Source organism: Amphibalanus amphitrite, unplaced genomic scaffold (genome assembly GCF_019059575.1).
Source record: "Amphibalanus amphitrite isolate SeventyFive unplaced genomic scaffold, NRLGWU_Aamphi_draft 001611F_arrow, whole genome shotgun sequence".
Lineage (NCBI taxonomy): Eukaryota > Metazoa > Arthropoda > Thecostraca > Balanomorpha > Balanidae > Amphibalanus > Amphibalanus amphitrite.
In genome coordinates, this window is record NW_024883104.1 from 9808 (window position 1) to 36830 (window position 27023).

General features: G+C 49.1%; 1 protein-coding gene across 1 annotated transcript; it reads right to left on the minus strand.

Moving 5' to 3' along the window:
• Positions 1–992: 992 nt before the first annotated feature.
• On the minus strand, positions 993–11006 carry LOC122374141 (the record flags this gene model as incomplete). The annotated part of the gene is made up of 4 exons (XM_043352722.1): positions 10740–11006; positions 4476–4673; positions 4153–4289; positions 993–1135 (listed from the first exon to the last, which is right to left on the minus strand). Coding segments are annotated over exons 2-4 (442 nt in total), but the record flags the coding sequence as incomplete, so codon positions are not given.
• Between the last annotated feature and the right edge of the window lie 16017 nt (positions 11007–27023).

Here is a 27023-nt window from a genome sequence, read left to right on the forward strand (position 1 = left end):
CGAGAGCGGCTGGGCCGATTGTGCTCAAATTTGGCACATCGCTAGAGACCGGTTAGTAGGGTGCCGTGCACAAGTCAGCTGGAGGTACCCCCTCGCGATTTCGCACGTGCGAGGCCCACCCTCTCGCTCGCTCCGTTAGTCGCCCCAAAAGGCGTTATACTGGTGGTTACAGACAAAAATGCGGCACTATAACACTGACCCATCCCGATGCCAGCCTTCAAGGGTATTGGATGAGTCTATTCTGATCGCTCGGATACTATGTAAACCGCCTGAAACTACAGGAATAGCCTAACATCAGTGACCTATTGTGCTTGCTCTCTGAAAGCTTCCTCCTCATCTAATCTCCATTACCACCACCTGCCGGGCACCGGCTGTGTTCATCCGGAGTCCCGCCGCCAAACTACACAAACCCAGCGCCTGTCCGCGGCGGGAACACTGACACCGGGGTCACAAAGAAGGCTCTGTTCACGGCTAGTGGCGCACGCACCAGACGATCACGGTAGAGCCGCGCGGCGACCGCGTCACGGCGGCGAGACCGGTTGCCAGCCCCGCCGGCCGGCCCGCTAAAAAACACCGCCCGGGGGGGGGGGGGGGCAGGTGGGTGGGGGGTGAATGTTGCTGTCGGTGACTCGAGAAGTCGTATCGCCTCTGCGCCAGAACAAATGTCGACAGCAGGTCACGCTGTCGGAACAAATTTCGACAGCCGACTCCGGTGCCGTTGCCAAAACAGAGGTGAATTAAGTGTTTTTGTGTGTGTGCCACGTCAGCTCTGACACAGTCAGACAAAATGAGAGCTAGCATGCTATGCTCCGACACTTAAATTTGACACAGAGTGAAAAGGAACCAGCAAACAGGAACATAGATTCGTCTGTTTGGTTTGACTGGATCACTTTTGATTCTTTTAATTAGGAGTGCATATAAGTATAAGCATTTAATAAGCCATTATCAAATCAGCGGGCTTTGTTCTAGGGAGCCGGATTGATTTTACTTACCAATAGTAGTTAGCACCGTCGAAGAGAAGAACAAGGAATGTATGTAGTTCCATTTATACTGATACCGGTCCTCGCCCGGAGTCAGGTCAACGCCTGACCGCACCGCTCCGAGGAGATCGGCCTCATAGGCGGTCAGCAGCTCTCTGTCGGGTCAGACAGTGTCACAAGGTCAGCCACAGAGGTCACCGAGTCACTGGAACTATCTAACTTCATGGATAAGCGGTAAACACGGCGGAAAGCTAGATGAGAAAGCCAGCACAACCTGGCCATAATCATAACAGGCCTCGTTCGGTGATTATTGGAGAAGGTGCGAGAAACCCAAATAACAACAAACCTAATTCTCAGCTCGGCACTTGGTGAGAGGAGAAGGCAGACGCTGACGGGAAAACGAGGTTTACAACAGGTGACGAAAATAACATTTGCGAAGTAATGCGTAGACCGAGCTACAATATAGTGGCAACGGCAAAAGGCAGCACTTCGAGGCAGACATTATGGAACGCAGTAGCGTGAAACATGTTTTTGTGAGTAGGGTCCCGTGGGTTTCAGCGTATCAGCTAGCTTCTCCTCCAACAACTAACTTGAACGCCCTGAAGAAGTGTCTTCGGTCCCTTCTGACCGCCCGGGTCCAGCCCGGAAGCAACAACACGAACAAGTTTGGCCACGCTGCACATTACCTTACCAATAATTTCTGAGGCATAGTTGGGGTCAAACCACCTATAAAAAGGATGAAGTATTCGTTTTTGGTACGAAAAGCTCAGTAGCTCTAATGATAGAAATGGCAGCAAAGCAAAGGAGACAAGGTTCCCGCAAGATATTATGCATAACTACTTCCATCCTTGCTTCCATCCTGGTATGGGGGACTGAATTGAAGGATAGCGAAAAATGGTAGGTACCTGGGTACCTAACAATATTCACACCGTTCTTAGCGCAGAACACTTCTCTTAGCAGGCAAAATGGCGTATTCAACGTGCTCCGATGTGGTCGATATGAGAATGGCCCTATCACCGATGGTTGATTAGTGTAATCCGTTTCCCAACTCATGTTTGCCGCCAATGAATCAATAATGATCATGGACACAATCACTGCCCTTGGGATTTAGATAAAGTTAGCCACACGGTATCATGTAATGCACTTTTATACACCATAGTATAATCAAGAGAGAAAGTTGACATAACTCACTGCGGAAGTTGGCCGATTTTAATCTCCTAACAACACGTCGCACCCTGAAGCTGTCATCCAGCGTCCCTACTAAAGTTTCTAATCAGCCTAATTAGTTATCCAGCCCACTCAGCCGCGCCGGGAGCGCGCCACAACTGTCGACGTAAGCGGAGCGCGGCGCAGTCCGCGGCTGAGATAAGACCCAGTTCCGTCTCCAGCTGTAGCCGCCAGCGGCGCTCGGAGACTGGGGAGACTCGTCGCACCCGAGGCGCCAACTTTCCATTGTATCGACCAGGCGGACGGTTAACGAGTAACGACACCACAACGTGGTGGCTCGCCGATCCAGCTGTGGTCTCCAAGCCGCGTCTCTGCACCAAGTCACGTCTCAGGTCGGTCAACGACGACGCGACGGTGACCTCGCTATTACGTCAGACCATCCGCCGACCTCGCCGACGCGACATGGCGGTCGGGAAAAGGCGTCTGTTCCACGGTCGGGCTGAGTAACGGAAAACCCGGTAGAATGGCGAGCCTGGTGTCTGCTAGTGGCAGTGGGCGGAAACAGACGAAAGAAGAGTCGCCCAGTCGAGCGGCTGATCTGAGCTGTGCTGCTCTCCAGTCTACAGCCACGGCTCAGAGCGGGCTGTCCAACGGTCGGCCACGGCCAGTGGTGCGCCAATAAAGCGGGACCATGCGGCGCGACACGCGACTGCAATGGAAAACACATGACCGCGTGACCGAGCCCATCTGTGGCCACGGCGAGGAAGAGCGGGAGAAAGAGAGGGAGAGGGAGAGAGTTTCGCGGCCGGGGCCACGCCCTGACACCGGTGGAACGGACCAAACTTAAAATGGTACTGGGGGAAGGGGATTAGACTTTGCGATTAAATTAACTGGGCAGACAAAATTGAATGTTCGGGCGTGCGCTATGGGAACAATATTAACTCTCCCCAAGGGGATATAAAAGTATACCCATGAATATAGAAGCCAATGAAGCCAGTCGGTAAAATGGATGGCCAATAAAATGTTTCTAGTGAAAAATAAGAAAGATTCTAAATCGTTATAATATTTCCAAGTGCTGCAGGATTGCTTTAGCCACCACGACCTAAGGAAGTAACTGGTTGTATCATGTATGGCCGCATGGTTTTGATTGTCTCTTAGATGGACTACATTTAAGAAAATATTCAGACGACAGACAGTAATTGGCAATGAGGCAATCGCCTCCCTCCCATTCGTCGACACCCATTGACTCGTCAAATTATCTCCTGACTACCGTCCGGGTCCATCTGTCGACTGAACAATCCGCGGCACCCGGCTCCCACCAGCTCAGAGTCCGCGTTAGCACCCTCATTAGCTAGTAGTCATCTAATTCTGCCGCCGGCGCCAGGTCCGCTCGGGCCGGAGCTCGGCCGGTCGGTCCGTCACGGTTGGACCGGTGAGACCGACCGGCGACCGTAAAACCGCCGTAAAGCCGACCGGCCCCCGACGCTAGCCAATCACAGGGGCATCCCTGTGCGACCCGAGGGGTCCGAGGGGAGGGGTGGGGGTCGGTCACAGCCGGAACCGCCGCAAACCGGCCGGAAACGACCAACTGTGCTCGCGGAGAACGGAAGATGGGAGCTGACCGCCAGCGGAGGATTAGGCGGGATAGAACGGGAGGTGATATTAGCTCGTGAAGTCGACCAAAAGGGAAACGTGAGCTGGGTTTTGCAGCCACACAAAGAAAAAGTAGTCATCTCTTTCGGACATAGTCTGGTAGAAGAGTTAAAGCGAACCGAAGAATTCCATATTCTTTGAACATCAGCAGGGATATTGAAAATAAATTGGGTTATGTATTCATGTACCTACTTACACGTTTATTCGTTCAATCAAAATCATAATTAGTTTCCTCAAACCTATATATGAAGTCTACTTGACCAGGTGCTGGTGGATGTGAACAAAAACATTATTACGAGCATTTGAACAGCAAGGCTGCATTAGAAGAAACCTCTGTTGTTGGCAGACTGACCTGAGCATGGTTTCGGAGCTGGACACTTCACTGCTGTTTGCGATTGTGAAGAGGAGCCGACTCCGATGGGACATGACCCTGGTCACAGCCACGGCCACGTCCGCCTCCTCCCGAGGCAGTTCAATGTCCTGGAACACCTGCAGGTGGGCGTACAGCTCAGCGCGGGATGATATGACACTCACACGCTGATTATCTGTCAGCCAGTGATGGGTAGTGACGTTAGATGACGATCTAGCAATGGCAGCTGTGTGACGTTCAGCAACATATGAACACCAAATACCCGTAGCCTACGAACATCATGTGACCTTTGTCTGACCCCTGACCTTGGCTCCGCCGGCCGTGTAGACCATCAGCAGCAGGATGAGGCCCAGGTGGCCGCCGACTTTCCGCAGTCGCTGCTGGGCCTTCCGCCACGAGGAGGGCGCATTGATGAAGGTGACGCTGACGCGCGGCTGGCTCTCGCTGTTGACCTTCTCGCCCATCATGCAGCGTCATCATGTCACAAGGCGGCGCCGACGGCCCTGCGGCGGCGGCGGCGGGGGCGGGGGCGGGGGCGGCAGTTAGCGCGACGGACAGACCACCGCCGAGAGCTGCCACCGCTGATGTACGGCCGGCCAGCACAGTCGAGCTGCAGAATTAATTGTCTAATGGGGAGCGGCTACCGGTGCGGTCGCGCCGGCGGCGGTGGCAGCGCCGGCGCGGGGCTCTCGGGGTTCCCGACCCCCGCGGACTGTCCCCGCCCGGGGCTGTGCCGACGCCGGGGCTCAGCGGCAGCCAGACGCGGCCGGCCGGGACACTCACCGCCGCCGGCTCGGTCGGGCGGAAGACGGTAAATCTTGGCCGAGGCGGCCAAATGGAGATATATGTCCATTGTCCAAATTAGGACAGCTCCAGTATGGAGCGTCTCTCATCCCCAGAAAAAGATCGCTCGGTATAGCGGATTGACGCCGGGATAACTACGGCCCATTGTCAAAAATATTCGCGGATAGAATATGAGCGACGGACGCAAGAGCTCTGTACTTTGACGTAATCTACAATGAGTTGGTTTGGTTGGAATATTTACTGGGCATGTTGATGAAATGCAGCGCTGACATAAAGTGGCATTGAAAGGCTCACGCTGAAAGATGAATCGTTCTGCGGTATTTCATGTCATAGCAAGGACAAAAAATATATGATTGGTTGGAAGTCGAAACACGGCTTCCGGTGGGTAACTGAGCGAGTGGTTTGGAATTAAATTGAATGTCGGAAGTCACCAGTCGTAAAGTATGTCGTTGTGGAGCTCTTCAGTTCTGATAAATGCTAGCTACAAACAACACTCCAACCTAAATCAGAGTTGTGCTCTTTGGAAGTGGTTGTTTGTCATGTAACACAGCTCTCCAATGCTCTCAATGTTGTCATAACAACATCCAAACGTCCGAAAACTCGTAATCCTGTCGTTAGTGGTAAGATTGATATTGGAACAAATCGATGCATCATCCATTCAAATAATTATTAAATCAGAATTGGCTTGCTCTGCTATCAAGTTACTTTTGTGAAGTGTTTGTCAGTAATCTGGAAACGTGCCCTTTCTCTTCCGTCAGGCTCGGGCCATCGGCTCAGATATGGCTGATACAGGGTCATTAAATTAGCTTACATGCATACATAGCGACTATGCCTTCATCAAAACTCATCCTCTGGGCCATATTTGGGCTATTTACATTAATTTGACGGCTCCGAACTTTATGGCTAACTCAGATAACAAAGGTCGTTCGTGGTGCTAATGAAGGCCTGGAGAAGCCTTATTATCAAATTACGAGCTAAGAGCTAGTTGATCACTGATTATTAGCAATAATCGCAGCGTAGCTCGTTTTCCGCGCACAGTGCACACCTTACTATAATTGGAAGACGGATGCGTTTGAGACATCCTTAGAATAGCTAACGACTTTGGGGCTAGGCAAGCCCTCTTGCTTTGCAGAGGGGCCCCTGGATTTGCCCGTACCGCAAATGTTGCATCCGATCCCAAATGTCCGTATAGATCAAAGTCTCTTTGGTGTAGGTACTTTGGATTGCTATAAAAATGGAGAATTTATTGCAAAAATCAGTTACGATAACCAGAAGCGGCGGAACACCTTCAATTAAGCTGCCGACTTTTGGTCCCATTCTTTCCATGCAACCCCCATAGGGCTAATGTTAAAATGCCAAAATCAAAGGGGGGCACGGTGCCCCGGTGCCCTCCCGGTTCCGCCGCCTATGACGATAACCCTTTTCGAGGTTCCTCTCGAATGCTACCAGTACCACCGATTAAAGTAAAATAGAAAACTCTCCTGACTGACGCTGAATCCGTCAGTCCCCGGAAGAATTCCGATCCGTATGAGTGAGCACTGTGGCCATTCAGCGCCCACAGCAGGCCCCTGTTTCCGACCACGCCCGAGCCGCCGTGCGCCACGGCCGTGGTCCCAACTGCGGCGACCCGTGAACGGTGGATGGTACCGCCAGCCAACGGCAGCGAACTACAGAGTCGGGACGACGGGCCACACCCAGCCGGGCGCCGGAGCCGTCTGGCACAGCTGGGTCATTGATACCGTCAGCAATAATGGTACTGATACTGATACAAATAGTGGTATTGATACCGTTACCGATAGTGGGACTGATACTGACGTTGATTTTGACACTGACAACGGAACCAACGGTGCTGCCAGCAACGACAGTGCTGTGATTGACACTGATACGATCACCGACACGGACACTAATGCAGACACAGAAACTGATGTCGGCACTGACGTGATATTGACACACACACGAAGCAGACACGAACACATACACCGGCAACCACAAAAGACGGCCGTATGTCTCTCTTGTACTTCTCGCAAACAATAAAAAACGTGTTTATTTACCAAGCAGACTTGAAAGCGTTTGAGGTAAGTGCATTCATTTCTCCCCAGACGACCGCAGTGTAGAATTGTCAACAGAGAAGGTACCGGCATAATAGAACCCTAAAGGAGCACCATCCTGAATGTTCCCGACGGCCAACGGGCAAATGATGTCACGCTTCTATAAAATTTGTGCACAGCGTTCGTTGTCAGGACTTCCAACTTTTCCAGCATCCTTAAATATACTTACGAGCACTCACCTTCATGCGATCGACATGCACAATATGTAAGTGTGCTAACCCTAATAAGTGCGATATTTAACATGGCGCTAACAGAGACGTGTCGACTGAGACAGCTGTGAGTGGCGTTGAAGGTCTAAAAAAGAGCAGAATATACTCAGCAAAACTTTATAAAGACATTTAGATAGAACACTTTTTCTATAAAAATACATAAGGTCAACGCGACTTACATGAGACATTAGTCTTTGTAATTATCAAGCCTTACCAGTGGCGCGGGAACTTCTTTCGGGCTGGGGGGGGGGGCAGACCTGATGCTTTCCTAAGACACCTAAGAACAGTTTGTTTCCTCCAACTTTTTCTTTGGAGCATTTCTAAAGCTGATGCTTAAGTGCGTGCATACCTTCATAAATCCTTTCCGATTTTTGCCTGTGAAACTGCGTGAATTCTGACAACTTGGAGCAGTAGAATTCAAATAAGTCTGTTGGCTGTGACAGCCTAGTGCGAAAATGAAAAACGCTTCAACAGCAGCTCCAATATTGTGTCTAATCCACCAGGACTATTTCATCTGTCTGTCAGTACGGCTTGGTAGAACACCGAACCCTAAAGGTCACCGTCACACAGACACATGAACACACGATAGACAAAGAGAGATAGAGAGAGAGATAGAGAGACAGAGAGAGAGAGAGAGAGAGAGAGAGAGAGAGAGAGAGAGAGAGAGAGAGAGAGAGAGAGAGAGAGAGAGAGAGAGAGAGAGAGAGAGAGAGAGAGAGAGAGAGACAGAGACAGAGACAGAGACAGAGACAGAGACAGAGACAGAGACAGAGACAAAGAGAGAGAGAGAGAGAGAGAGAGAGAGAGAGAGAGAGAGAGAGAGAGAGAGAGAGAGAGAGAGAGAGAGAGAGAGAGAGAGAGAGAGAGAGAGAGAGAGAGAGAGAGAGAGAGAGAGAGAGAGAGAGAGAGAGAGAGAGAGAGAGAGAGAGAGAGAGAGAGAGAGAGAGAGAGAGAGATACTGACAGACAGACAGACAGACAGAGGAGACAGATTTAGTCGTTTCCGGCCCACGAAGGACCGAGATCTGTTGGACCGATCCGCGGATCAGGGCGGTGGGCACGAGCCGCAGAGTAGGTACTGGTACTGCTCATAAACCTCCCGGAAACGGTCTGTCCTGCCGTAAGACGGAATTTCTGAGCCACTCTTGATTTTAGCGGGCTCACACGCTCCCAAATGTCCTTTCAGCACAGAGACGGCTCACAGCTACACTTCCTGCGCCTCCTGGCGTTCTCGAGACGACCCACTCACCCCTGCCCTCCCTGGCACCACCTTCCCCGAGATGAGTCAGTGCGGGTGTCGTATCCGACGACTCGTCATCCCCGCCGCGACACGGGTCCGACTCCGGCCCGACTAACGAGAGGGGCCGGCCGGCGGCGGCCCGTCGCTGACGTGACGGGATCAGCGTCGCCGCCGACGGACCCTCAGCGTCACCGTCGACGGGACCACCCAGAGATCCACCACGTGACGTCCTCCTCTCTCTGGAGGTCGGATAAATCACGGCGAGATGGAGACAGGCGGACTGGGGAGTGGCGTCCTTGTTGGTTGAGTTGGGTTATCACGGAGTGATATAGCCTATGTCGGTGCTATGCATTCCAAACAGTGCGGATTTACATTTTCTTTCAGCGTCGGTGAGTACAGTAATTTTTGTGTCTTCTTTTCGTTGGATAGGGAAACAGACAAAAATAAGCTGTCATCCTTCTCTTGTGTTTTTAATTCCCGCTCATATTAAAGCAGCATTATTAAATCTCTAGAAATTATCAGCATGACTAGTCCACCTGTCTGATTTGCTTTTATATCAGGTTAATCTCATAAGGTTGCGCGATATTGGCAGCATCCTATTCGCACTGTTTTCGCTTTCCAGCAAATTCCAGCCTTAAGACGAAGAGATGGAAAGACAAATTAAAAAGAGATGAAGTCATATTGTGTTTGATGTCCATCAAAGCAATGAATAAAAAAAAAACTTGAAAAGAGCCATCACGTATTATAGCTCAGTCTTAGTATAAATTCCTGACCTCAAACGGCAGAAGAAGAAGAAGAAAAAAACGAACAGAAATGTTTATGCTTGACAAAACAGAAATTTCATCAGGATTTGATATCATTGAGACCTATAAGGATTCGTTAGTATGTGCGAAATAAACTTGCACGAAATATCTGACGCACCAGATAAAGCGTTACCCACCTAACCATTTAAAGCTTATTTCTTTAAAACTGCACTGATACGCCATATCATGTTTGCTACAAGACTTATATAATGTAATAAGTCCTTCCAAGACTTAGACAATTGCAGTTCGCATTTCCAACTTCTTTATGAGTCGGTGGTCGAAATGGCCAGCCCAACGACATGCGGTGGACATCGTACAAATGGCGGCTCAGCGAGGTGTCGGTGGCCGAGCTCATGTTGATAGTGCGAACAAAGACGACGTCCAGTCACGCTAGCTCACAATCACACTGCGGGCTGAAAAGTTGGAACTAATGGGACAGGTGGACATTATGCCTAAATTAGGCAGCCCCGCAGAGCCAGTGATTAGAGTTACCATCAAACTCCACAGGTGGCCACTGGCCACTTTTAACTTAGCGAAGAAAGACGCAGTGCAAAGACGTGATCATTGTGTAAATGGCTCTTAGAGTCGCTTTTTGACGATAGTCATAAGTGACATTGTTGAATTGTACCAGATCTACTTTCGGAAAACAAGTAATAGTTCCGTTTGCATTACAAGCACCCGCCATAGGTATACATCAGCAAACAATTTTAATCATGACTCCGTTACCGTCTGTTTATTACAAGCACCCGCCATATACATCAGCAAACAATTTTAATCAGAATCCGTCACCGTCTGTTTAATCTATGAGTAATTCAAGATGTTCGATGGGTAGTGCTTACCATTGATTTCGATTTTTACATTTCAACTGCAGATTTGGTTGCCTGGTAATGCCCTCGAATTAGAAAAAAAAATTATAATATTAAATACCAAAACACTGTCTGAATAATTTTGGCGTGAAGCCTTTGATTTAGGAAAGAGTAGGAGTGAGTGATTATTTTTGTGTATTTTGACAATAATAAGTGCCTTTACCTTGCCCTAAAAAGTGATATAAGAAAGGACGACGACCTTAGCACAGCTTGTCAAAGAGACTCAAACGCCGTATCTGTAACCATTGCTGCCTAATCCAGCTCGCTCACCACCAACAGTACGAGTACATTGGCATTGTTTGAGGGCTAAGAGCCCTTTCATAGTGTAACCGTTGGAATTAGGCACACCAGATTACTTAAAAATATAAAGCAAATGTAAAAGCATAAAGACGAGATCTTTCAATTCATTGTGATGTCATTAGCTAAGGCTCAAGAGTTTACCGTTTACCGGCAGTTCATCGTTTCATCAAGAACGTCATCGATGAAAGAGGGCATTACTATGTATAACGACAAAAAATTCACCACAATGCTTGTTCTCACCTCCAGAGTTCCATGTCGCAGCGTAAAGTCCAACGGCACCCGTTTATGACCTCCCCGGCTACAGCGATTTCTTGGTGCCGGTAGCAGCAGTGTTTTAGCACTGCTATCGCTACCAAAAGATAGTGTTTATACACTGCACCGATAGATCGACACCCCTCCAACACTGACACAGACACCGACTGCAGCGCGCGGCTGGAGCACGTGCTGCTGCGAGCGGCGTGCACCGTCTGGCCGTCGAACGTCCGCGCAGCGCCAGCCCCAGCTGACCTTTGAGAGCCTCTCGGCGTCGCCGCCGCCGGTGCCCCGGGCGTCACAGTACGCGCCTGCTCCGTTCGGCTGGCCGTTTGATTCGAGGAATGTGGCTAGCTGGATATTGGAACTTGTGATGTCACGAGCGCGGCTAAGATTGGTAATACCTGGAACGTAGAATGTGCCGCCTCACAGATGTGTAATGCGGGACAGTCTACCGATTCGGGACGATGCAGGCCGACTGGCTGCATCCTCCTGGCCATGTGTGACGCATCTCAACGAATCGTCCATTGGATCTCTCCGCCGGTAAGGCAGGGCGAACACTAGTTTCTACTTTCGGAATTTGCATGCTTTGAATTCATGTGTAAAACTATATGTTAATCATCTTGACCTTCAAGCCTTCAACGATCTGGCATATCGATGCACATAAAAACCCTCGTTTCTGTTGTTTGCTCTCTGGGGGGAAAGCGTCCGAGAAAATGAATAACAAAGTCCCCATGCGCTTATTAGTGCTGCAGTAACCCGACTGAACTGACTGCATCCGAATCCGGTGCAATCATTTTAGTATTCGGAATGTGCGTTTAACTCTAAATTCGTTTTATATAATCCACAGATAACAGAAGTACTTGTTATCTGTGGATAACAATCAGTGGCGGATCCAGGATTTTCACTGGGGAGGGGCTGCAGGTCATAATTGGGCGCCACGCCCCGGATGGGCGCCATAGTCGCATCGTATTGGCGCTGAAATATTGGCGCCCAGTGGCCCTGACAAGAGGCGCCCAGGATCAGTATGTACAGTGACACCACACGATTGGAAATATCGGTGCGGAGCGTACTGAAACGACGTTATTCGACTGATTTTTGCATCCTAGTCCTAGTATGCGGCACTCCGATGAGTTGCGAATTGAAAATTGGCGCCACTGCGCCTTCGGCGCAGTGGCGCCAGTTTTCCTTGGGTGGGGGCTGCCAGCCCCCGCAGCCCCCCCCCCTGGATCCGCCACTGATAACAATGTACAGTCTGTCTTAAAAGTACCGCGCAAAGTGACGGTGGATCCATCAAGCCTGACCGAGAAAGGGCCTGCTTTAATTTGAAAGTCACCGACCAATTGACCTAGGGAATGGACGAGGATGCCAATTGCTTCGGTGACCAAAATTTAGCAGGCCCTTCCTCAGTGAGGCTCGATGGATCCACCGTCACTTTGCGCGGTACTTTTAAGACAGACTGTACATGTACTACTGTTATCTGTGTATAATCCTATAGCAGTCAAGGCATAGACTTAAAATGTATCCAAATTTAGCCAGGCCAAGGAGACCGGAAAGGAATTGACATCACTCCCGAGTCCCGACTCGAGGGACTCGAGGAGCAAATGTTAACTTTTCCGACGTCGTGGTCTGACATGCAATGCAGCCACATTGGGGAAGTATCATGGGACGGGTCACTGTGGCCGGTCGAGAGGGTATGATGTAAAAAGCTTAAAAGTCATGCAAACAATGAAAACGTCAACATTTGCTTGAAATTGCTTAAAATTGAACTTGTGTACATTTCAGATCCAAAACATTAGGCATAGAGCCTTGGGATCGAGCATAGGTGCAGGGCGGGAGCCGGGAGGTCCGGTTCATGAGCCAAACACCAATCAGATGGTGAACAGAACTCGAATACCAGACCCTTCAGAAGGTCCTGGGTACCGTGTCTGCACTGTTCAAATTCCAGCTCCAGCGGAACACTGGGTCTCGGCAGGTCGGTTCGCCGGCGGGCGTGGTCCGAAACAATCACCCACTTTACAGCCGTGTTGACAGGCGCGGTCGGGGCCGCTGATGCGGCTACCACGCAACGTCGGCTCCCCTCCCCGCCGATGGCAGCGCGGCTATATAGCCATCCGCGTGCCTCGCGTGATCCACCTTCCCCAACACGAGGATATGTACGAGTATACGGCGCGGTTTATAAAACGCCGCTGATTTCCCGCACTGTTACGACGGAGCTGGCTGTATGGATCGGTGTAATTGATGATGCTGCCACAATGTAGTCCTGTTAGACTGGCTTTACAATTATGTGACCAAGTGCTTAATGCTTGAACCCACCTACGCAAATTTTGATTACAAGCTTGAACGACGTACGTTATTAACAAATAACGCATGGTATTGTTTAGTCGATCTCCTGCTTTCTCATTCTTTTTTAGGCTGCATCATAGACCTTTGCATACTGAGTTTGCTGAACAGGGCTTTGATTTCGCAGTAAATTCGAGACGTTAAAAAGTCAACCTGTGAATAGAAGCAAAGCGTCCCAAAGCCTTGGTGATGTCAAAACCATTGATTGAAAAGGCTTTTTCCGGCTTATACAGTCTGCGCCGATGCATTTTCTTAGCATCGTGTCCGAGTGCCAATATCTGATAGCTGCAAGGTGGTCAGCTAAAATTCACAATGAATGGGTCATATGAAAATTAAATGTCCACAAAAATATCAAGTAAAATGCATGTAAAATGATTCAGAGTCGCTAGCGAGCCCCTTTTTGGTAACATTGACATGAGACGCAAAAAGTTTAATGTTATTGATTTAGCAAGGCAATGTTCTCGACTTTTGGCGAGTGGCCGGTCGCAGCTTTGGGCCAGTATCGATGGAACATGTGGTGTCGGTACCGACCGCCGCGCCGTCTGCGACCTTTTACTGCAGCCTGGCAGTCTCGTCAGATGTCGCTGACGCTGCAAACGCCCTCCAGCACCTCAACAACCATATGCCGTCGTTGTGCATTGTTACGCGTAACTAACCCAAGCAGGACTAAATATACTCCACTCTACGGTAACGATGCAGTTACAGGGTCCTTTGTCTGTTGGCACCTCATATTTCGCTTGGGTCTGCCTCAGGGCAGTGTTCTTGCACCACTCCTCACTTATGTTACGCGACAGACACCACTAACGGCAGCCCTTAAGCAGATTTCTTACTCTTGCAGGGCCCGTGTAGGTATGGATGCGAATGACAGGAGACGCTGTGTATTGTGTGTACTTGTAGTGAGGTGTGGTGTTTAGATCAACAAGCGGTCTTTTGCATCAGATAGAGCCCTTTCTTAACCCGCGCCGGGCCGGGGGGTGTTTGAACACCCCCTGCGGTTTTTCGCAGATATCTCAAAACAGTTGCGTTGGCACACCTGTTTGTGCATCTTTTCCGCACATGTTGTGAAAATTTCAGACCCAGGTCGCCTTAGGTCAGGTCACCAGGTCACGCCAAGTGACCTCACCTCAGAAAAAATAAGAATGCTCGTCATAGCTTCACCGACTGATCGATTGCTTTGAAACTTTCAGCGATGGATTAGAGCAAAATTATCCATAAAATTAACATCTCGGAATTTTGATATCGGTGACCTAAGGTCAGGTCAATTTTGCGGACTCTCCAATCTCCGTTATACTGTCGTACTGCGCTGTGGGTAGCGCGTGGCTGGACGGACGGTCCGTGACAATCTATTGATCTGTGGCTGATCTATTAGAGTGTCCGTCCGAGAGCCGTACGACGGCTGACAGAGCCTGGGGGTCGCGAACTGGTGTGGTAACCGTTACGCCCACCTGGGACGCCCGAGTCGGTACGGCACTTGCGGTGTCGTAACCGGATCGGCGGGAACCAGCAGAACGCTGTTGGACCGGCGGTGAAAGTCGGAACCGAGCACTCGCCCACCAGTGGGGCGTCTGGTCGAGCAGGTCTACCCGCTAAGGCAGCCTGAGCACGAACCAGTGGCAGGGTCCGATCAATGACCGTGGTCCGACCAGGGTGTCAGCGCAATGGCCAGTCAGAGGCGTCTTTAAGGGCGCAGAAGCCCACCTCGGTCGACTGTGGCCGGTGCAACCTAGTCAGGTCGTTTGTGTGAATCTCCGTGTTCTTCCTTCGCCTCAGAGTAGCCGCTCTTCTCCAAATGCCCGAGCCGTTTTCTATGTGTATTTGTCTTGTAGCGAACAGCAGAGTCGAGAAACGAATTGACAATGTCGCCGAAAGCCGCGGTCACATGCTGGCCGTCCCTAGTACTACCAATATGCCCGCAGGCGCGGCGAGAGACAAGCTCAACGTATGAGTCACCGTCCGGCTGCCGGGAGAGCCCCTACCGCGACCTTTGTCCACAGTCATGACGTCACGACAATGGGCTCCTAAACGTACGGGCAGCGGCCGCCTCAGGGGTGCCGCCGTGACCTTTGCACGACACGTTCTATAGCGTATGGCACAGCGGTTACTAGGAAGGCTGAGGCCAGCGGCAGGCCGGTTTACAAATAACAAACAAACTTGACGCGCAATTGACAACAGGTAACAGATTGATTAATAAGGCGGTGACAATATAAATAAAAATGACAACATGAAATGACAAATCGCATAGATGACAAATCGCATAGATGACAAATCGCATAGATGATCCCTACAATACCTAAGTCAATGGGAGAAAATTGAAAAGCGTCTTTTTTGCACAAACGCTATTCTAGACACTCTCAAACATCGAAATGTAGGTAACATTGACACACTGAACCGGAAAATGGCAATTGTGACCCCTCGTTATGTCCCCGAGGTCATCTCAGGTCACGAGCAGAATCTAACAGTTTTTCGCTAATAACTTCTGATAAAGGCGTGCTAGAGCGCTGAAAACGCCTTAGATGTGTTTGGCTCGACGTTGCGGATCGACTGATATGCAACATGACCTTTTCCGGTCAGGTCATGACCTGGACCTGAGGTCAAATTTTCAAGTTGACCTTTCAAGGTCAAATTATAATTCATTCGACGTGTCTCGACGAGAGGAACACGATGCTGGCAAAAGTAATGCCATAGCTCTTTTTTTAGTCAAAAGTTATTGCCGAATAAACGTGTTTCGTAAAAACGGCTATTTTTGGAATTTTTGCCATCCAGAGGCTAAACCGTTGACCTGAGGTCAAATCTGAGGACATTAATCAGAAAGGCCTGTAAAAGGGCTATCGAATGCGCTTTTCCGCGGCGCTGTAGATCTATCGGTTCCCGAGATAGCCGTCGGCAGTTCCCAAAATGTTGAAATAGTCAACCGGGGCGTTCCACGACAAATCGACAAATAAAAAATTAAATTTGCACCCTCATATTTTATTCTTCGTTGAAAACTTGTGTAAGGGGTTGTGATGGGCGGGGAAGCCAGCTGTGGCAAGGATTTTTTTTCTTCGAACAACGGTTTCCGAGATATAGCCTCGGGCAATTCTTGGAGTTCGGGCTGCAGCCCTATGTTTGGCGGCCTATAACTCAGAAACTATTGGTTTTTTACGATAAAAACTTTATATGGTTCAACTCACAATCAACCAACAAACATTTTGGCTATCTCGGATTTTCAATTTTTGAAAATTTTGATCACGTGACCTTTTGTCCTATTTTTCGAAGAGTGACCTCGATATTTTCCCCACTGAAAGTTGCAATTTTGTCTGATGACGATTAAAGCCTTATCGATTGTCATTCATATGCGATAATAAAAAAAGTGGTTATCGCCCTGCGTTGACCTCAGGTCAGGTCATTTTTATGACCTGTCCATTATTACGAGCGGGAGCGACAGCGAGATCTCGAGAATAAAGCAAGATAGCGACAAGCGGTAAACGGTAAAGGGTACACACGGATAAGGTCTATAAATTTTACTGAGGTCATTTTCAGGTCAGGTCAAAGATGACGTCACAGGAGCTAAAAGGAAGTCAAAATAGCGGCACTATACATATATATGAAGTTTTTCTCGAATAAGTTTCAAGGTATCCCAGCTAGGAACAAACTAATAGCACCATCGTGATCCTCTCGTCGATCCGCATCGAAACATATGTATGTTGACCTCGAAAGGTCGAAAGGTCAAAAGTTGACCTTAGATCACGTGACCTAAGGTCAACTTTTGACCTTTCGACCTTTCGAGGTCAACATACATATGTTTCCATAGGCGCGGGAGCCGGGGGGGCAGTGGGGTCAGCTTGCCCCCCCCAACTCTGGGGCCGTGGGGGCGGTGCCCCCACAGCTTTGAGACGGAATACCACACTTTTTTGCAAATGTTTTCTTTTTTTTGTTGAAAAAGCCGAGGGGTGAAAAATAAGTGGCCTAAAACCGGTGAGAAAACTAGATTTGGGGGTACCCTAGGTTAATCTCTATTATGGTGTGCCCCCCCAGTCGGAAAGTAGTTCCCGCGCCCCTGTATGTTTCGATGCGGATCGACGAGAGGATCACGATGGTGCTATTAGTTTGTTCCTAGCTGGGATACCTTGAAAGTTATTCGAGAAAAACTTCATATATATGTAAAGTGCCGCTATTTTGACTTCCTTTTAGCTCCTGTGACGTCATCTTTGACCTGACCTGAAAATGACCTCAGTAAAAATTATAGACCTTATCCGTGTGTACCCTTTACCGTTTACAGCTTGTCGCTATCTTGCTTTATTCTCGAGATCTCGCTGTCGCTCCCGCTCGTAATAATGGACAGGTCATAAAAATGACCTGACCTGAGGTCAACGCAGGGCGATAACCACTTTTTTATTATCGCATATGAATGAAAATTGATAAGGCTTTAATTGTCATCAGACAAAATTGCAACTTTCAGTGGGGAAAATATCAAGGTCACTCTTCGAAAAATAGGACAAAAGGTCACGTGATCAAAATTTTCAAAAATTGAAAATCCGAGATAGCCAAAATTTTTGTTGGTTGATTGTGAGTTGAACCATATGAAGTTTTTATCGTAAAAAACCAATAGTTTCTGAGTTATAGGCCGCCAAACATAGGGCTGCAGCGCGAACTCCAAGAATTGCCCGAGGCTATATCTCGGAAACCGTTGTTCGAAGAAAAAAATCCTTGCCACAGCTGGCTTCCCCGCCCATCACAACCCATTAGACCAATTTTAAGCACAAAATAAAATATGAGGGTGCAGGGCACTTGTCGATTTGTCGTGGAACGCCCCAACCTTTGGTGACCTCTGGTGACCTGACCTTTGACCTGACCCAAAAAAAGACCGAAGTATTTTCGTCCTTATTTTTGACGTTCTTTCGATTGCCGCTTGCCGCGTGTCGCTACGTGGCCCAGGAGCCAAGTTATAAGGGGGGGGGGTGTTCAGACACCCCCGGCCCGGCGCGGAATCTCGGAGCACCGGGCCGGCGCGGCTTAAAGAAGTCAATTTATGATGTTGAGTTCTTGCATATTGGTTACCTTCACTGCGCGTGACACGTGCAAAATGAAAAGGTGTCAAATTTTCAGCAATTACAACTCTGCAATCACTGGCCCGATCACGCTAAAGCTTGGTTTGGATGAAAGCGCTCATCATGGCCATGTGCCTTGGTTTGGGTGATATTGCACGTGCGAACGTGCAGAGGCTACTTCCAGATCTCGAAAACGACTAGACCGATGGAGCTCTCAAACTTGGGTACATACACCATGGGACCAGCCACACTGCATGCACATTGCACACGTCAGTTGGGATGTCCTTCGCACTTCTGCACGTGCAGGGCTTACCCTCGCGCTCGCTCGCGTGACTCAGCCGAGCGCAAGTTAAAGGGGCATGGGGCATGGGACATGTTCCTCCATGTCTTTGCCGCCACTGCAGTGTGAATGCTGCTTGCGACCTTCCCTGAATATCTTGCATGGCATTGATAGTTATATACTAGTTATATACGTTTTCATATATACGGTTTCTAGTTGTATACGCCACTCGTTGTAGGAACATCGTGTAAGTATTCCGTGGTACTTGGCTCCTCATGTCTTCCATTCTTAACTACTTATTAGGTTTATCAATCTCGCAGGGAGGTACTATGGAGTTCCACAATAGACGAGCACGATTGAAGATTGCTGGGAATTCAGCCTATCCGATCCTTCCATGGTTAACGAGGGATACACCGGCGTGCTTACCGACCGACAAGCCTTCAACGAGCGCCTTAGTCACGCTCGCGTAACGGTAGAGCACGCGTTCGGCCGCTACAAGGCTAGGTGACGCCGCCCACTGAAACGTTCCGAGGTCAGCTACAAGGTGGTGCCAAGGCTGGCGTTCGCGTGTGCGATGCTGCACAATATTGTGGAGGAGCGTGGGGAAAGGTTCCGCCATCAGTGGCTGGGGGCAGCCGGCGCAGATGCCGCCGCCGAGCAGCCTCGGGGAATATCACCCTAATATCGGGGAATATCCTCAAGTATAAGCCTACATAGCAGCAGTTGCTGATCGTGATTCATGCTCATTGCTCAACTATCCATTGAGGCGCCAATCATCAAAACTTGAAAGCGAATGCTTAGCATTTCAAAAGAGACAATCAAGGAAACCCAATGTCACCGCTGATAACGAAGCTAACTCCTGGTGAACAAATCGCGTCCCGCCACAGCCTGCTACACGGTGAACCATGTCATTTGGAGAGAACAGAATGACAGCGAATAAACTAGCCAAGCCACGTCGTAATGTCGAAAATGATGGAACAAATGTTGAGTACCAGGAAAGAGATGCTTCCAGCATAGCTCGAATATCAGGAGGGAAAACGTGATTAAACTCTTAACCGTTCATGGGACAACCAGACTAGCTGACTCCTAACCTGCTTTCAACCTTCATTGGCCGCAGAGCGAGATAACTAAAACCGTATACCTAAAGAAACATTTGGAGACATAAGCAATCGCAGGTTGTTTCTTCATTATATTACGATAGACGCGCACGACTGAAGATTGCTGGGGATCCGGCCTAACCGCTTCTTAAATGGTTAACAAGGGATACACCGGCGCGCTGAGCGACCGACAAGCCTTCTTCAACGAGCGCCTTAGTCACGCTCGCGTAACGGTAGAGCACGCGTTCGGCCGCTATAGGCTAGGTGACGCCGCCCACTGAAACGTTCCGAGGTCAGTTACAAGGCGGTGCCAACTGCCAAGGCTGGCGTTCGCGTGTGCAATGCTGCACAACATTGTGGAGGAGCGTGGGGAATGGTTCCGCCATCAGTGACTGGAGGCAGCCGGCGCAGATGCCGCCGAGCAGCCTCGGGGAATATCCCCTAATAGCGGTTTTTTTTTTTTTTTTTTTTTTTGAATTTTGCATCCCCGCTAGCTCAAGGCTATAGCAGGGGAAGGGAAGTTACTTGCTGGCAATTAGCCAGATCTTTTGTTTTACGTTAAGTTAATTGCCGGCTATTTGATTCCGGCCCAAGAATCAAAGCAAAGACAAACTTTACGTTAGACCGGCTCATGTGGCGTCCGGTGGGTTGCAAAACAAAGGGAAGGCCAAAAAGGTGCCAGATAGGCGAGACCGATAAATTTGGTTACTTACATAGAGCTTGCTGCTGAGACTTGCTGCTGATTTGTGTGCTGTTGTTTGGTGTGTGTTGTTGTGGGGTGAACTTTACCAGGAAAAGTCCTAACTAGAAAAAACCTGGTGCCTAACCAAGAGGGCAAAAACCTGTGCTTTCAGCCAAAGTACACAGTAAAAAAGCCCTTTCTTTAATTACGTTATATTACGTTACGTTATATCGCTAATGTGTATGTGTGTTTGTGGAGCTATCACCTTCATCCACTCCCGGGGGGCCATGGATGCAAGCCACATAGGCCGCGCCCGGGGTGTCCGGCGATAGCTTCTGTGTCTCGAGTGGGCCTCAACCTTTAAGAGGGATCCCTGTCGAGAACCGCGAGCTTACACACATATATATATACACTTGGAAAAGGCGGCGAGAACGAAAACGAATGGAAGCAAAACGAAGCGGATGGAGACGACGATGGGAGATCATAGGAACATCTATATACTGTGTGCAGGGTTTCGATCATATGCTATTGATGAGATTCGAATCACTGAGGAAGGTAAAGAGAAGATCAATTAGATCTGGATGATCATCACCCAGGAGAGTTGGGAGGTCCAGGCTGAGGTTGTGTGTGTTTGTGTAGTGAATGATGGGTTGACGGTATTGGTCGTAGTGTGGGCAGTTGATAAGAAGATGGGCAATGTTGAGTCGGGTGTGTGCGGCGCAGTGTGGACAGCTCGGGGGTGGCTCATTTTTTATGATAAAATTATGTGTTATCTTTGTGTGTCCCAGCCTCAATCTGGCTAGAACTATTTCCTTGAGTCGATTATCTTGATTAGAGGATGTGAAGTTACCAATTTGCGGGTGGATTTCAAAGAGGTGATCGTAGGGAAGAGCCTGCCAATCATACTGGCGCAGGTCTCGGAATGCGTGATTGAGGTGCGAAAGGACGTCTTGATGTGTGCAGCGATCTTCTTTACGATTAGAGAGATTAAGGCTTTGTTTGGCAAGCTCGTCGGCTTTTATGTTTCCCGGGATGCCACTATGTCCCGGGATCCATAGAAGTCTGATGTTGTATCCTATCTTGTTTAGGTGAATTATGTTCTTCTTAATCAGGTATACAATGTGGTGATCGGTTTGATTCTGTGATTTGATTGCTGAAAGTGATGATGCAGAATCAGTGCAGATCACGCTGTTCTTAACTTTTTTCTTTTTGATGTGATTGATAGCATGAAGTATAGCCGCAAGCTCGGCTGAAAAGATAGAGAAAATATCCGGAAGACGACTTGATTTTCTATAATGGGTAGAGAAGACTCCTGCTCCCGATTTGCCGTTCATGACGGATCCGTCAGTGAAGTAGAATGTTGTTTGTTGATGTGTGTGGCAATATTCGAGAAAGAGTTGATTTACTTCTGCTACTGTTACTCTATCTTTTTTCTCATTGAAGAGGTATTCTATATTATCTATGCGATCAAGGTAAGCTGATGTTATAGGGGGAATTGGCAATATCGTTGGAATGGTTATTTGAAAGTGATCAATTACTTTCTGGAGGCGACGAGAGATCAGTGGATAGCGACGCTGATTTGTGAGTGACGAGTTCGATTGGGTGTTTGTGAGAATTTGGTAGGCGATATCATCTGGGCGGGAGGCACATCGTATATAATAGCGCAGCAATAGGAATTTGCGGCGCCTGTCAAGTGTGGGTATGTTTGTGTCTATGTGTAGGGCTGTTATTCTCGTAGTGCGCAGGGCACCAGTGATGATTCTGAGTGCATGATTCTGTATTGTTTGCAATTTGTCAATACGGCTCGAAGCTATATCATCGTATAAGAAACTGTTATAATCCAAGATTGGACGAATTAGGGTTACGTAGAGTTGCGTGAGTGTGCGTCGGTCCGCACCCCACTCTCTGCCTGCGATGCATTTCATAATGTTGATTCTTCTGGTACACCTTTGTACCAGATCCTCAATGTGAGCGTTGAAGTTAAGTGTGTAATCAAGAGTTATTCCTAGAAATTTGTGTTTTTGTACGTATTTGATTGGTTTGTTATCTAGTGTGAGGTTTCGCCATTTGTCACGTAGCAAACGATGGGAGAATATCACTGCGACAGTTTTGCTAGGTGAGATCGTAAGACCCCACTTCTTGCACCATTTTCCTATGTTATTAAGTGAGTGTTGTATTTGTTCGATTCCAATGTTAGGGTTGTGATGAGTATACCAGAGTGCTATATCATCAGCGAAGAGAGAGTGCTTAATATAAGATGGTTCATTATCGAAAATATCATTTATCATTATTGTAAAAAGTGTAGGCGATATGACGCTGCCCTGTGGTAGGCCATGTTCTAGAATGTAATCTGGTGAGTATGTGTTCCCACACCTAACCTGGAAGGTGCGATTAGAAAGAAAGTTACTGATGAAATGGGCCATATGACCCCGTATGCCTGTTTTGTGTAGTTTAATAAGTAGAGCTTTCCTATTTACTTTGTCGAATGCATTCTTGAAATCAATGAATACTGCTACTGTGTACTCTTTACGTTGGTATCCAATCTGTATCGAGTTAATAAGATGTGTTATGTTACTGGATACTGACTTCCTAGGTCTGAAACCTGTTTGATATGGAGAAAGTAGATTATTGGACTCCAGATAAGCCCTAATTCGTCCATTAACCATTCTTTCCATTAGTTTTGATGCACAGCTTGTGAGGGATATTGGGCGATAGTTTGCAGGATCAGAGTGTTGTTTGCCATTTTTAAGGATTGGGATAATAATGCTTCTGCGCCAGGATGGAGGATATGAATTGCTTTCCCAGAGTTGATTTATATTAGCCAGGAGAGTTGCAAGTCCAGATTCAGGGAGATTTTTGAAGAATTGGTATGCGACCTGATCTGGACCGACCGATGTGTTTCCACATTTGGCAAGTGATGAGTGAAGCTCATGTTCTCTGAATGGTGCATTGTATTGTTCGTTGTTGAGTGAGTCGAATGAGAGTGTACTGAGGTGTGTATCAAGTGTTGTGGTGAATTGTGGTGGGTGTTGCTGTTCAGAAGAGATATTGGCGTAGTGGATAGCAAATTGAATAGTTACTTCTGAGGGGATGATGTAATGTATGTTGTTAATGTAAAGGTGGGGTACCTTGTAATAGGTGCGATTTTTAGTGAAACATTTAATCAGGGACCATATTTTCGAAAGAGGGGTAAATCTATTAAAAGTGTTAGCAAATTGCTGCCAGCTTGAGCTTTTGGCTTTCAAAATAATTTCACGTGATTCTCGTCGAGCCTTACGAGCTGCCTCCGCGTGTGCGTCGCAGATGCATCGTCTAAAGACACGCATTGCTCGCCTTCGAAGTGCTACTGCTCTTTGACAATCAGAGTTCCACCAGGGAGAATTTTTGTCGGGGATGGGGGGTCGAGTGAGAGGAATCGTCTGTTTTGCTACGTTAAGTATCATGTCAAGGAAAGTGTTAATATCTTTAGGGGGATCTCTACATTCTACGTTAATGTGTTTTTGAAAGTTAGCCCAGTCGGCTTTCCGAAAATTCCATCTTGGGAGAAAGTTAAAATTTGTTTGTTCTGAAGGAACATCAATGGAGTAGTGCAAAGGGAAGTGATCACTAAATAGGGTATCATCTGCAGTGTATTGGGTGAAAAGTGTCGCGGTGTTTGTGTCCGTGATAGCGAAGTCGATGACGCTATGTGAGGCTTCGCCATTAGAAATGCGTGTGTGTGTTGGTACTCTGTTTGTGAGTGGTATCAAATCAAGTGCTTCTATTACGTTAAGTATTTGTCTGCCTCTTGTGTCGTTGCGTGTGCATCCCCATGTTAGATTTTGGGCGTTAAAGTCTCCCATTATGATAAAAGGAGGGGAGAGCTGGGAAATCAATTCGGAGAGGTGTTTAGGATTCAATGGGTAGGTAGGAGAGAGGTAGATAGAGAGGACAGTTAGATCACGCTGTGCTATTTTTACTTTAGCTCCTACAACGTTAAGCGTTGTATTGAGATGAATTTGGTGGTGCAAGATATTATTTGAGATATAAAGCGCCGAGCCGCCCCGGCGAGGTGTTTCATTTACGTTATCTGTATACAAAGAATAGTCACGAATGTTGAAATTATAATTAGTCGAGTCAGAGTCTATGAATCTGGTTTCTTGGATGGCGGCAAGTAACGGTTTATTATGCAAGATATAGTTCTTGAATTCCCCCCAATGAGATACCAGCGAGCTGGTATTCCATTGGAGAAAGAATTCAGGCCGTGATTGTTCAGTGTGGTTACTCATGTTTGCTTATTTATGTTTTACTGAGAGACGGGTCATGGGTCGGGCCCGGCTGACCGTCTCCGACTCTGTGTCAGTGGCGGGTTCAGATGGTGGGATGGAGTGTGTGGGTGAGGTGGCAGCGCTGGTCCCCGTCCGCTCGGACAGAGGCGAGTCCGGCTCCAGTGTCGTGGTTGGTGACGCGTCCGGTGTCTGTGAGGGTGTGGTCTGTGGTCGTGGTGGTGTTCGTGGTGGGGTCGGAGGGCGCTGGGCACTCCGCACCGGTGGAGGGGGACGCGGCGGTGTCTGTGTGGGTGTGGTCTGTGGTCGTGGTGGTGTTCGTGGTGGGGTCGGAGGGCGCTGGGCGCTCCGCACCGGTGGAGGGGGAGGTGGCGGCCTCGCCGGCGGAGGCGTGTCCTCGCTTGTTTGTGTTGGGCGCGGAGGGCGTGGGCGCGGCGGCGGGACCTTTTCGCGGACTGCCGGGAGCGGGGGCCACTCAGCTGGATCCAGTGTGACTGTTGCGTTCGTTGTGCGGCTGTTCTGTTTCATGTGGTGCTCCCTGGCTGCCTGTCTTGTGGCCTCCCGGTGCCAACGGCTTGCATCTTGGACAACGGGGCACCCCTTATCCCAAGACGGATGAGGCCCTCCGCAACTGAAGCAAAGAGGGGGAGCCTTACACCCTTCCGTCGGGTGCTCCTCGGAACAGCGTCCGCACCGCGGTTTGCGGCGACGACACGCCCGCGCACTGTGGCCATACATGAGACAGTTTTTGCAGGGGCGAGGGGCGTAGACCCACGGCGTGATCGGGACTCTCAAGTAGCCGCAATACACGACTTGCGGGAGGTCCCGCCCGGCGAACCATAGTCTTATTGTGGGGTTAGGACCCATCTTTTCGATGTTGTTGGACCTGAGCCTTTCGACTTTGATGACGCCTTGCTCCTTGAGTTCGTCGAGGAGCTCAGCGTTGCTGAGCTCCGTCAGCGCCTCGCTCCTGAGAGCACCTTCCACTGAGTTCAGTCGGTGGGCGAGTTGGGTTGTCACGGGTTGGTCGGTGAACGTCGTCATGTTGAGGAGGATCTCTGTCTGCTCTTTGTTTTTCGTTTGGATCAGAAGGGACCCGGACTGTACGGCCTTAGCCGAGGTGACGGGGCCGCACAGGCGATCCAAGGACCGCTTGATGGTAAACGGGTTGCTGTTTTTGAACGTTAGGTTGTTGGTGGTTTTTTTTACCAGCACGAAAGCTGGGCCGTCAGGGATGGTTTCGGAGGGGGGCAGTGAGGCCGCCCCCTCATCCTGGTAGAAAGGCATGTTACTCTGGTTAATTTGTGTTTATATCTGGTTATTATTAATAGAAGAATCAATAGCGGGCAGAACCGCAAATAGCAAAATTAGTCCGATCCGGATGAAAAAATTGGGCAAGAGGGCCGGCGCTGCCGGTAACCTCGGAGGCCCCCAGACAACGACGAAAGATCAGAGAGAAAGAGGTGGGGGGTTGTGGGACAGAATGTCCCTAGAAGAGAGGGAGTGGAAGAAAACGAAAACGATCCTAAATTACCTGCCTACTACGAGCACTTCTATGCGGGGCTTTAGCGCCGCCGGTGTGTCACCCGTCTTAATAAAGACGGGTGCACACAGCCGGGGATCTAAAAGCTGAAAGCAGCCGCTCAAAATGCCGTAGCCTATCACCTAGTTGCCGCAGTGGCACGCCCTGCCTAATAGCGGGGAATATCCTAAAGTAGAAGCCTACATAGCAGCAGTTGCTGATCGTGATTCATGCTCATTGCTCAACTATCCATTGAGGCGCTTATTATCAAAACTTGAAAGCGAATGCCAAGCATTTCAAAGGAGACAATTAAGGAAATCCGATGTCGCCGCTGATAACGGAGCTACCTCATGGTGAACAAATCGCGTCCCGCCACATGGCCCGCTGCACGGTGAACCATGTCATTTGGAGAGAACAGAATGACAGCGGATAAACTAGCCAAGCCATGTCGTAATGTCGAAAATGATGGAACAAATGTTGAGTACCAGGAAAGAGATGCTTCCAGCATAGCTCGAAGGTCAGGAAGGAAAACGTGATTAAAATCTTAACCGTTCATGGGACAACCAGACTAGGTGACTTCTAACCTGCTTTCAGCCTCCATTGGCCGCAGAGCGAGATGATTAAAGCCATGGGGAGAAGCAATTGGAAACCTGACTAAATGATGTCTCAGTGCGAGCTCCCGCCCGCCCTAACCGCTACCGGAGGTGGAACGGGACTGCCGGGACTGCACGCTGCCGGTGCGGCCCGCGCCGGGATCATGTCACAATCACGTGACCGGCAGCCACCAATGGGAGGGCTCCCTGCGTCCGCGCCCCTGGGATAGCGACTGTGCCGCAACGCAGCACGCCGCGCCGGCCGGTCGGCTCGAGCGTAATGTGGCCGTCTACCGGAACCCTAAAACAGAACCGAGCAGTGCAGCCCTTCTGCTCGATATTCGGTTGAGGTTTCAATTGCAAGAATTGATTTCATTGCGTAATGTGTTTTATCTCAAACGCAACCAGTAGCGGTAAGGGGGGGGGGGGGGCACTGCCGAATTTTGGTCCCATTCTTTCCATG